The sequence below is a fragment of the Salarias fasciatus genome, chromosome 11 (assembly GCF_902148845.1).
Source record: "Salarias fasciatus chromosome 11, fSalaFa1.1, whole genome shotgun sequence".
Lineage (NCBI taxonomy): Eukaryota > Metazoa > Chordata > Actinopteri > Blenniiformes > Blenniidae > Salarias > Salarias fasciatus.
The window spans coordinates 4004252-4016086 of record NC_043755.1 but is presented as its reverse complement, the minus strand read 5'-3'; the positions used below and the strand labels follow the sequence as shown (position 1 = coordinate 4016086).

Below are 11835 nucleotides of genomic sequence, written 5' to 3'. Positions count from 1 at the left end.
GCTGAAAACCATTAACAATTTTTGGATTCTCTGAACTCATCTACTTCTAAACAGTCCTAAAGACACCAGTTTGGGGATCATGAAGACAGCAGGAGGAAGATTTCAGACGTTGTATTTCCTCCTCCAGGTAAGCCTGGCTGATTGTGTGGAGGTGAGTCATGCCAGTCAGACTAGATTTGGGAGGACACACACACACACACCCACTCTCTGTCTCTTTACCACTGTGCAGCCCAATAATATCCCAGTTTATGAAAAATGTTCACATTATACCTGACGTGCGGCATTCATTTAAAGCTTGATGAAGCTATTTAGTCCAAACACCAACCTGCTTATTTTAATAGGAGAAAAAAAAAGGCAGCACACATTGTGGATAAAAGACAAAATGGTTATTACTCAATCATGCGGACAGAAAATATATCAGCGCCCTCTGGTGGACAAACCATGTCAGAACTCTCCTCAAACATGAAACACCTGTTGTTAGTCTCTACCTGAACTGCAGATCTGTCGTTCCAGAACCTTCAGATACCAGACAGAGAAAAACACCTTACTTAGATAAAGTTTGCAGAATTTGAATCAGAGTGCAAATCTGACAAGAGGTAGTGTAACTCCATCCTTATTCAATACCTCTGTCCCTCCTCACTCCCAGTATCGATGTGCTCGTGCCATCGTTTTCTTAATGCCAGTGGAACAGAGACTCCAGTGCATCCATTTGAGAGGAGTGATGGAGACCGAGGGCACGATGCTAATGCACTAAAAGCAGAGGAAGGGAGACGGCGAGCTAATGCATCACCGAGAGCGCACAGATGAAGGGAGGTCATAAAACTGCACTTAGGAAGAATCCTGAAATGTCACATTAAATGCCAAACACCAGCATGTTCAACCTGGAGGTCGTCCACATCAGAACACACACACACACACACACACACACACAAAAAAACTTCATGTATATTAAATAATGAAATAAATGAATAAGCTCATTGAATCTGGAAGATTAAATTAATCTCAAGCTGCCTTTTATTCAGATGTTTATGTAACATGAACACATAGAATCCAGGGAACAGACTGTTTGACCTCAACAAATAAAAAAAAATAATAAAATAAATCATTATTTTTCTCCAGTAGAGGCAATAGCATCTCTCAGCTCAGTGACTTTTCCTGTCACTTTGAAAACAGAAGCAGGTTTTTTCTATTTATTACATGTCGCTAAAACAGAGGAATCGCCACTGTTAATGAGCCGTTTCAGGAGTTTAGCATTCTAAAATCATAGATTTTTCCTAATGAATTCATCCCAACATCCCAACAAAAATATAACCATGTGAGTTGTATTTAATACTACATGTAGCAGATCTCACATGGATTCACTGAAATGTCAGATATTTTGAATTTAATCTCAGAATAAGTGTCATGTTGATATTTTAACCGCTATAAAGAAAATTTCAACCTTTTCAGATTTTAACACAGGTTTTGTACCTGAAATGTGCTGAACCCACCAGCAGCTGCCATGCTTTCATGTGAGGAAAAATCATGAAGATCTGTTTCCTAAAACACGATCTTCCAACAGTGAACTTGTTTTCTTTAGACCACAGTTCTGTACACAAAGTCCAGTCCATCACTTCAATTATTACAACTCTTCCTCCTTAAATCCATGAAACTCCACATCCATGTCGTCGCTGGACTGAAAGCATTCCCAGAGTTTCAGTATGGACTCCACACATTCTGCTTGTGTGTCAACTTTCCGTCTTTTATGCTTATAAACTCTAATTTTCCTCTTAACTTCCTGCACTGGGGACCTTTCTGCAGGAATGCTGTCCTCCTCTTTATGTGGGAGTTTCAGTTCGGTCCCTCTGTCTGGAAACAGATTTTTATCATGAATAGCGTCCGCCGGCATCGTGTCTGCGTTCAACTGAGCGTCTCTGTCACTTCCTGCAACACAGATTCCTGTTGAGGACACATCGGGGACATGAGACGTTGAGCCGTTTACGTGTTCCTCAGGTTTTTGATCCTGAGGGTCAACATGACAAACTCTGGATGGAAGAGTGGAGAAAACATCGTCAGCAGAGGGCGCTCTCTCCGCAGTGGGTTGGGCAACTTGCTCTTTGTCAGCATCAAGTGAGTTCTGTCTGAAGGGTCGTCTGCATGCCAGGTATTTCTGTTTGGAGCTGTGAGAGTAGGTGTAATGATTCCTCCGGTCTTTGTGTTGCTGACTTGGTGGAAAGGAGTCAGAGGGGGATTCCATTTTCAAAATGCTTTCCAAATACGAAGCTGTGCGGCCATCGGCGCCCCGCAGTGTCTCTTCTTCAACAGTCTGAGCTTCCTGACATGGTCCGGGAGGCTTGATAACAGAGGACACGCTACACTTTGGCCTGGAAGGAAGCAAGGCACAGTTGAATACACAGCCATTTAGATCTGGAAATAAATAAAATAATTTAAAGAAGAAAAAAAAAAAACCTTTTGGTTTTGGTGTTGATGGGAATAAAGTTGTAGGAGAGCGTTGAAACCAGCCTGTCCACCACCGAGTACTTTGTACTCTTAGAAAAAGCCTTGTGGTGTTCACTCTTCAGGTGCTGGACAAAATTTCAAACGTTAAATATTTCAGATATACAGCTGTCTGGTAAAGGCCACCGAGCGTACACACGGATCTGCTTCACAAATGAATTAAAATAAGCAGTGACGATGTCGATGGTGACGACAGCTTCACCGATGTTGCATCAGAGCAGTTCCACTCCTCGTCGTGCACACTGACAAATGTGAAAAAGAAGAAGAAAAAAAAAAACAACTTACCACAGTGAGGCTGTCAAATCTGACCATACAGCACTCGCAGAAGCCACTTCGTTTCTTATCCTTGCTCTTTTTTCGAACTTGACCTTTGACCTCATTGGCTGTGGCTTTCACGGTTCTGTTTACAGAGGAGATAACATTTAAATTAAATTAAAGTAAATTAAAAGCTTTCTGACACATTCTAATTCAGTTTGAAGAAATCAATGTTGGAACAAACATCAAAACAGACGGGAAGGACTTTAAATTAAATCAGTTATTTAACCTCAACGTCTTTGGGTTTAAATATGAATTGTGCTGAGATGATATCTGGGATGAAGCTGTCAAAATAAGTTTAGTTCAGGAATAAAGAGATGTGAAGAGGCATCATACCCGGGTCCACGCCGTTTGCTTCCAGGAGGATCTTTGCCCTCCAGACCAAGCGAAACACCCGGAGCCACGGTTTCCAGGCTGAACTCAGGCATGCTTTCTAATGTGAGGTAGATTGGACGATAGTGTCTGCAAAAAGAAAATAAACACCTTTGAGTCGTCACTTCGGCCAGTTTAAAAAAAAAAATCATCTTTACGAACTTTGGATCTCTCACCTGCTTGAATCCTCCACCTTGATGAAAGGTTTTCTTATCTTTCCAACTGAAATGATCATCCGTTATCAGAGCGAGCATTCACAGAGCAGCACAATGAACAGAATCTAGAGAGGTTATTTTACCTTTGTGTTTCTGCAGCCTTTGTCTCAAAGCCGACTCCGCTTTGACCTGTTACAATCACAGCAAAACAGGTTCAAGAAAAATGTAACAATATTAAAAAAAAAAAAAAAAGGATCAGAATTTGCCCAATGATGAATTTAAAATGTTAAACTCACGTTTGCTTTGCCAGGAGCAGTCACAGGCACCTGGCTGTCAATCGTCTTTTTTTTCTTGTGAACATACGCTATTACATCTGCCAGGACCAAAGACAACAAAAACAATGTTGAGAGGAGCACAAATGAAATATAATGGAACTTTTTTTTTTTTTTAAAAGGTGAAACTGATCCCGCTTACCATCTATGTAGAGGATTTTTACACCCCACTCCAAAGCATTTGACAGGATCTTGTTTATCTGTACCCTCTCCTGAAAGCAAATAACACAACATCAGCACAGAGAGAGGCAATTAAAAGCTCTTAGTAAATAACATTAGTGTTTACTTAACAAACCTGCTCTTTCACAACTCTCTCCACCAAAGACTTCCCTCGGCTTGTGACAAACTGCGAAACAACAAAGCATGAAAACAAATTATATTCACCACAACAAAACTACTGAGCAACAGAAGCGGACCGGTTAGAAACCTGGAGAAAGAACAGTGTGAACTCACCGTCTCGGTTTGACCCTGATTCTTGCTTTTATTGTTTTCCCCATGACAGCCAGGATGGTGCTGGACCGAACGGGGGTGAGGCGAGCTCGGTCCAGACTCCGGGCTGGGGACCGGAGAGTCGTGTTTCAAGCAGTGCACATATCGGGCCTCGCGCTTGTTGGATACCAGATACCGGATCTCTTTACTGAAGAACTTCTCCACCGTCTGGAACAGAACGGCGGGATGAAAAATTTGAAAAGAAGCCATAGAGGAGCATGAAAGTCACATTAACAGTCACAGAAATTTCTCCTACAGTAATAACTATAATGTTTTATTCACACTACTGATTCACTCATTAATACAGATGCCAACTAAAATGGGTTGAGGCAGAGATTCAAAATGGGTTTCAAAAAACAACTAAGAGATATAATTTAGTTTAATGTACATTCACAATAAGTCATGGATGTTTAAGTCGAAAAACTAATAGTTCGGCCCTCCTTGTGTTTCTTTTCGGCATGATAATAGTCTTACCCCTCCCAGTTCTTTGATGTCTCTCTCCAACGTTTCTGCGACTCTGTTTGACGGTAGGTCCAGGTAAAACACTTTTCCAGCAAAAGGTTTGATTCTTGTAGAAGAGGACAAATGGGATTTTTGCTTAGCTGGATTAAGTGTCGTCTTATCGCCAGTGTTTACAGCTTTTTCTGAGAAAACAAAAAAACTGTATTACACAACAGTAGAAAAATTATGTTCAGTGTTCTTTTCTTGCATGCCACAGCATCACAACTGAAATGTTTGTTTTTTCTTTTTCTCACAGATCACTTATGCAATTGTTCATCACTGTAGCGTTTGAGTAATTCACACTGTTTGAGCAGAGCAAGGATTTGTTTTGGAAAAGCTTCAGCTGAAAAAACATTACTTGTGATATAACTGGTCATAACATACAGATTTATCTGTGAAAAAACGAATCCAATAGAAGACACTTGTTGATCATTCCTGCTATTTATTTAAAATTTTAAACTTCCAGATGTCTTTGAGTGGTCAAACTCAAAAGAGACATTTGCAAAACAAACTTCCTGAGAACTGCTCACACACTCACTGCTTATAAATCAGTCTTCAAAACATTATTTGCTCAGGATTTCAAATAAACATTAGAATTTAATTATTTTATTACCTATGTCTTAATATTTGTTTTATTTTATTTATTCACCTTTTCACACACTCTTCTAAAAGTTGTCTTGCCTTATAAGTCAGAAATAAAACAATTTTTATTACTACTTTAAATTTGTTGGTCAGAATTGTCTCAATTATCATTAAAATATCTAAAAAAAATGACATGTTCACTGACATAGTTGTTTTGGTTGTAACTTATCAGCTAAAATATCAATTCCAAAGTAAAATTGCACTATGAGACACACTTCCATCAAAGAACTATACACTATAAACCTAGTGTTTTGAAATGAGTAATAAATTAAACAATGGGAAATAAAACTATTTACAAAGAAAACCCTCTAATAGCACGTATCAATCTTTGAATAAGAAGGGATTCAAAAACAAAATAACCAAAAAAGCTATTTCTATTTTGTCATATATTTAACAACACTGAATGAAACTTTACCGTGCCACTGAGCTCCTGCTTGTCTCTGCGTCCGTTTCGGCTTCATTTTCAACCGACATGCCACATAAAGTCCTTTTTCTGCTTCCTGTTTGTGAACATACATAATGTTACAAGAAGTGGGAATAACTGCGACAAAACAAACTTTCCACAGCAAATAACAGATACATGCGACCTTAACATAAACTGTATAACCCGGGTTAACCTTTTTAAAAGGCAGACATAACATACGTTTAGGTCCTCGTTTCCTGGTTAAAACTTATACGGTGAAGTCGGAGTGTTTACATTATTATGATAATATCGGTAAACGCCCTCGGAGATGTACTCTCATGTTTGTTACCAGATATACACAGAGGAGCTCTTTATCTCTAAAAGCTGTCCTTGGCAAAGTTTTTGACGCTTTCTACAAACGTCTCTTTCCCGCTTTAAATCCGGTCGTGGTTGTTTTCGACGCTGCCAGGTTGGGCACTTTTCCGTACGAATTTTTTTTTCTCAAAATAATCTACTAGGGGTTGCTATTATTTTCAAACTTCTTATCAAGTGTATATAACAGTTTATAACATACGCATAAGCTGTGTTTAAATTGTCTTAGAGTTTGTTTAATGTATTTGTCTAATTACGGAAAACGTCTGCACATGGCAACTAAAAAATAAGTAAACACAGTCCTTGGGTTTCAAAATGGTGTTTCCATAATTTGTGTGAAATTCATTTTTTATTTAAAAAAATACAGGATGGCATATTTTGGTTTAGAAAACATCAATTACCCTAAAGAACAAAAACATTATTTTATTACTGTGTGGCTAACACATTTTAAAAAAGAGGAAAAATGTGAGAAAGTGCTTATGGGTGACAATATTACGTCAGTTAACTGAGCCGCTAGTTCGGGTTACGTTCCCTGAAGTCACACACGTGTTTAAGTTATGCTTTAGTTTTAAAGCCGTGGGACATCAGGTGATGCTTAAACAAAACCCGACCAAACCACCAACTCTTGCTGGGATGCCTCTGTCTGCGATAGAAACTGCTGTCATGGCGTAAGCTGCAGTCTGCAGGTAGGAAATGAGCTAAGCTAGCTAACCAAGGTTAGCCTGTTTACATCACGTAACGACGCATTAAGCAGAGCAACTTCTCTGCAGACACGACAAACAAAGCAGGTCACAGCGCGTATTTTAACCAGTGCACTTGTGAAAACACGTTTGTTGTCATGGTGTATTTGCAGTGTTTTACGAAGACAGAATGACTGGTCAAAGTCCTGCGTCTTCCTCCTCGGGTGAGGGCATCACTCCGGTTCAACAGATGGTGGCGTCCTGCTCCGGAGCCGTCCTCACCTCTCTCTTCGGTCAGAATCTTGTTTTCATATTCACGTGCTGTTGCCTTGAATGCTTTCAGACTTGTATGCACATCAAGTAATGAAGCACTTTAACACAATCTCATACTAGCTTGATCAGTGATAGAAATAGTCATTTTAGAAAGTGTGAAGAGCTGCCGTGCAGTCCGATTATCTGATATAATAGATTATCTCCACAGATGTTTCATGCAATCAACACATCCATGAAACATTCTGAACAAAAAAACTAGAACTGATCCGTCCTGGAATGTATCATACAGTGAAGAACATTTATTGTTCAATGCCAAAGGAAAAAAAGCTTCAAATAAACTTCAAGCTTCACATTTCCATTTTCCATTCATTTGAACTGAATCATAACTTCAGCTTGTCTTGTTTGCTTCTGCTGCAAGAGCACATTTGTTGGGATCAATGAAGTCAAAAGTATTTCAAAGTACTGAAATACTACTGAAGTGGAGATTTAATATTCACTTGACTTAACATAATCAGTGTTGTGTTTTCCATAAAACAATCTTGATGATAAAAAAAATGTATAAAAGCACTTCCTATGTTACGAGTTATATCTGCTTGACAGAAATTTAACTTCTAATCATAAAGTCCTTTTAATGTTGTCAACAATGTTCATTATCAAAACCTGCCTATGAATTTTGAGGTAACCTTACGGCTCTCTCGCTTAAAACAGTTCAAGAGAAGAGAGTCAGTGCCCAAAACATCAAGATAATGTGACGGATGTTTGGGAAGTGTGTTTCTTGTTCGCAGTAACTGAAGCGTGTGTTTGTATTTTCCCGTGCAAATGTTGCATTGATACGATAATTATACACTAGGTGTATTAAACTGCTGAAGACTGTAGAATTTTAACAAAGTTATTGTGGTTGAAGTGATTAACAAAGGAACAAAGAGGCTCATGTTATGTTGTGTCTTTCTTCAGTCACTCCTTTGGATGTTGTGAAGATCCGACTACAAGCACAGAAGAATCCCTTTCCTAAAGGTTGAATAGATTTTAATTTGTACTGTTTTGATTCAGTCTCTTGTTTACTTGGATGCTTAATCTAAAAAAATCTAACCCATAGCTGTTTTCTTCCCTTTTTTTTTTTTTAAGGCAAGTGCTTTGTTTACTGCAATGGACTGATGGACCACATCTGTGTGTGTGAAAATGGTAACTCTAAAGCCTGGTATAAAGTACCTGGTCGCTTCAGTGGCACTTTGGTAATAATTTATGTTCTTCCATGTCAACTTTTTTTTCGGTATACTGTAATGGTTTGCATAAGAAGGTTAAAGTCTGTTATCAGACACATTGCCTGTGTATAATTTTAGTCAAAGCACTCTGTGACAATGCTTAGAAACATACTGCTGAAATGGAGGTGATGATTATTATAATTGTTGAGTAGGAATGTCAGGTGTTATTGTTCTTGGAAAAACTGTTGAACTTCACGTTATCCCGCAGTCACTCTTCACTCTGCGTCTCTGCAGGATGCTTTCATCCAGATTGTTCGACATGAAGGAATAAAGTCACTGTGGAGCGGTCTGCCCCCAACTCTGTGAGTGCAGGCTCTTTTACTGTCTTTCTCAGTCCAGGAGTGTGTCGTCCAGGTCCAGTCGTGTAAAACGCTTTCGGGATGCATGAACTTATATTGCAACATTAAGTAAAAGGTTCTGTCACCACATCAAACCAACATTTCTCAGATATCTCACAATGTCCATTCTTCTGTTGGATTGTAGTAATTTCTACTGAAAGTTTGACTGATGTCTCCGCTGCCTGCGATCTGTCCGCAGCGTGATGGCCGTCCCAGCGACCGTCATCTATTTCACGTGTTACGACCAGCTGTGTGCGGCACTGCGGCAGCGGATGGGAGAGCGCGCTCAGGAGGCGCCTCTGCTGGCAGGAGCCATAGCCAGAGGTGAGATTTCTACCGACTTATCAACGGATTTCAACTCATACAGACAAAAGCAAGAGACATCTGTTCAAAAAAAAAAAAACATAGTTGTAAGAAATAAGAGTGTGTTATACAGTTCAGGTTGAGCAGCTCTCTTTTTTTTTTTTTTTTGAACAATTATTTAAATACATAAAAGGAAATACCTTCTGGTATCATTTCATAGGATTTGTCATTGATAAACAGTGTTTTTCTTTTTCTTTATTCAGGACAGGTATGATGCAACAGCATTTCAATAAAGCTGACCGATTTGATTTCCAGATTAATTACCAAAAGTAACCCCCCTCCTCACCACCGCCACTCCTGTAGTTCCATTCCACAGTATATTTCATTAAAAGAAAAATGAGTTATTTTGTCACTTGATGAGCCGTTTATGATTATTTTGTTAACAGTATCTGTAAGAGATCATTAGAGAAAAGAACGAAGAGACCTATAACCACTGTCAGCAGGAGTAATTGTAGCTTCAGTAAAAGATAGTTTGTTTTTGATTAAAATGCTCAATTAAATGAAAATGAGTTTGTTTTTGTGAAAACAGCCTTCCTGTTTACACTCCTGCCTGTTTAAATTGAGATTTTATGGCTGTGGAATCTTCTTTTGGCACATTTTTTCAAGATAAATTCAACTGTTAGTATCTGGCGGTTCTTTGGTATCACTTAGTGTTTTTGATGCTGGTGAATCTCCTCCATATTTCATACTGTGGAAAAGTGCTTAGAGATGCAGTAATGGCTAAAATGACTAATGGTCACAAGGATCTATTTCCCCTTTCTCTGATTTGACTTATTTAGATATATAAACACTCTAGGAATTGTAATAATGAGAACGATGTCTATCAGATTCCTTTTCAAGACTTGAATTAAGGCATCAACCTCTTTCCGATGTCTTCACAGCGTTACTCTTTTGTTTTGTTTTTTTCTTTCTGTCCCAAGCTTTAGCATTCATGTCTTTCACCCGTTTGTCTGACCTTGTGTCCCTCCTCCGTCCGTCAGTGGGGTCAGCGACCGTGATCAGCCCGCTGGAGCTCATCCGCACCAAGCTGCAGTCCCAGAGGCAGTCGTACCGGGAGCTGACGAGCCTGATCGGCTCGGCCGTGAGGACGGAGGGCTGGCTGTCCCTGTGGAGGGGCCTGGGCCCCACGCTGCTCCGGGACGTGCCCTTCTCCGCCATGTACTGGTACAACTACGAGATGGCCAAGAGCTGGCTGTGCGAGCGCTACGACGCCAGAGAACCCACGTTTGCCATCACCTTCGCGTCCGGAGCCACGTCCGGATCCGTGAGTTCTTCAGAGCTCTTCTGCCTGTGATCGAGAATATTTCTGAGTTGTTCTTTCACATATTCTCCTCTTTCAGATTGCCGCTGTTGTAACTTTACCGTTTGACGTCGTCAAAACGAGAAGACAAGTGGAGCTCGGAGAGCTGCAAGCCAAACATTGTAATCATGACTTTGGAGGAGTTCTCATGCTGTAACCGACATGTGGAGGATCAGATCATTTTTTTTTGGGTTGAGTCATTGTGTATGGAGAGCAGCCACTAAACAAGGGAAGTGATAATGCAAGCAGAAATCTCACTTATTTGAACCTTGTTCTCATGATAAAGTGAGTGCTGAAAAGCCCTGAGCGTTCTCCAAACAATGAACTCACAGCTGTTGTATCTATTTTGTATGAAAATTGTTCATTTAAAGCTGTTTTTTTTTTTTTTATTAGTTTTTCTTTCCTTTTTTTCTCCGGTCAGTGTCAAGTCGGCTGTCGTCGTCCACCTTCAGCGTGATGAGCAGGATCGTGGCTCAAGACGGCTTCACTGCCCTGTTTGCAGGTATCAGCATTTTCCTGCTGCTTCCTGATTTACAGTTCCATTAAAGTAAATGATTTACGATTCGTTTTATCCTCCCGCCTCCTTCGCCAGGTTTTCTTCCCAGGCTGATCAAAGTGGCCCCGGCCTGTGCAATCATGATCAGCACCTACGAGTTTGGAAAAGCCTTTTTCCGTAAACACAACCAGGAGAGGATAATTGGGACACTTCAGACCTGATGGATTTCTCCCAGAGATGAACGAAACAACCACTACAACCACGAAAGGAAAAAAAAAAAAAATCCAAATTGAAAGAATGCACAGAAAGCTGAACACAGCTATATTATTTATGGAAAAAAAAAACATTGTATTAAATGCTTTTTATTAGACTATTTAAGAATATTTTATTGTTCAGATCAGTCCTAAACACGATGTCTTCCTTTAAATGAGTGGTTTTCACTGTGGGTAACATTAATCCTCCCTCACAGAGCTAAAACTGCAAGTTTGCGGGTTCAAATCTCAACACTGTGAGTCTCGTAGCAATAGACCGCTCCACACGCCGCAGCCCACCAGCACGTATTTTCAAGAGAGAGGTCCCAAAGTCCAGATTAATTAACACTAGTATTAAAGACGTGCCAAATCAAACATATGGATCACTGAGGCAACTCCAGAGGAAAGCACTGCAAACAATCTCCTTCAGATTTACTATACGAGTAATTTTTATTTATTTTTTTTTACAATTCGTAAATTTGAGGTTTACACTCACCGCTCCTTCACACACTCAGATCTCAGGACATTAGAAGTGTTTAAGCAGCCAGCAGATGGCAGGCGCCCGTTTATTAACAGTCATATTCAGATCCTTCTCTCTCACTGCTGCACAGCCTGGCAGAAGCACATAAACCAGAGATTTAAGATGATTTTTTTTTCATATTTTTCTTCGTCACTGTCCTCTCTTGCCTCTTGAAAATGAGAAGCTTCATGTGTTTTTTTTTCCTGGTGTGCTTCGATACAGTGCAACTGTTCGAGGCTCCACAGCTGATTGCCTCTAAAAAGAGTATATCTCTT

At 39.8% G+C, this 11835-nt stretch overlaps 2 protein-coding genes across 4 annotated transcripts; one reads left to right on the top strand and one right to left on the bottom strand.

Moving 5' to 3' along the window:
* Positions 1–1002: 1002 nt before the first annotated feature.
* On the bottom strand, positions 1003–6143 carry dbf4 (DBF4-CDC7 kinase regulatory subunit). 3 transcript variants are annotated; one of them, XM_030102848.1, is made up of 13 exons: positions 5946–6143; positions 5718–5802; positions 4634–4803; positions 4124–4327; positions 3966–4016; positions 3813–3882; positions 3635–3711; positions 3482–3527; positions 3360–3405; positions 3148–3273; positions 2782–2896; positions 2449–2564; positions 1003–2363 (listed from the first exon to the last, which is right to left on the bottom strand). In XM_030102848.1, exons 2-13 carry the CDS (start codon positions 5761–5763, stop codon positions 1622–1624), a joined length of 1809 nt encoding a protein of 602 aa, XP_029958708.1. In that variant the 5' UTR covers positions 5764–5802; positions 5946–6143; the 3' UTR covers positions 1003–1621. The 3 variants fall into 3 exon arrangements, with proteins under 3 accessions (XP_029958708.1, XP_029958710.1, XP_029958711.1); XM_030102850.1 differs by having other exon boundaries at positions 4634–4727; XM_030102851.1 differs by having other exon boundaries at positions 4634–4727; positions 5718–6143.
* Positions 6144–6588: 445 nt separating this feature from the next.
* slc25a40 (solute carrier family 25 member 40) lies at positions 6589–11107 on the top strand. The gene is made up of 10 exons (XM_030103676.1): positions 6589–6763; positions 6931–7050; positions 7985–8044; positions 8156–8262; positions 8527–8594; positions 8830–8954; positions 9974–10257; positions 10334–10415; positions 10715–10795; positions 10886–11107. Exons 2-10 carry the CDS (start codon positions 6948–6950, stop codon positions 11008–11010), a joined length of 1035 nt encoding a protein of 344 aa, XP_029959536.1. The 5' UTR covers positions 6589–6763; positions 6931–6947; the 3' UTR covers positions 11011–11107.
* The last annotated feature ends 728 nt before the right edge of the window (positions 11108–11835 follow it).

What these genes read in the sequence shown, in the direction of transcription:
- slc25a40 (XM_030103676.1), top strand. Translation starts at nt 6,948, where the DNA reads ATGACTGGTCAAAGTCCTGCGTCTTCCTCCTCGGGTGAGGGCATCACT. An exon ending in GAAGAATCCCTTTCCTAAAG is followed by an intron (nt 8,045 to 8,155) that starts GTTGAATAGATT and finishes TTTTTTTTTAAG; the next exon opens with GCAAGTGCTTTGTTTACTGC. An exon ending in GGCAGGAGCCATAGCCAGAG is followed by an intron (nt 8,955 to 9,973) that starts GTGAGATTTCTA and finishes TCCGTCCGTCAG; the next exon opens with TGGGGTCAGCGACCGTGATC.
- dbf4 (XM_030102848.1), bottom strand. Translation starts at nt 5,763, where the DNA reads ATGAAGCCGAAACGGACGCAGAGACAAGCAGGAGCTCAGTGGCACG. An exon ending in ACATCAAAGAACTGGGAGGG is followed by an intron (nt 4,328 to 4,633) that starts GTAAGACTATTA and finishes GTTCTGTTCCAG; the next exon opens with ACGGTGGAGAAGTTCTTCAG. An exon ending in AAGGTGGAGGATTCAAGCAG is followed by an intron (nt 3,274 to 3,359) that starts GTGAGAGATCCA and finishes TTCTTTTTGCAG; the next exon opens with ACACTATCGTCCAATCTACC.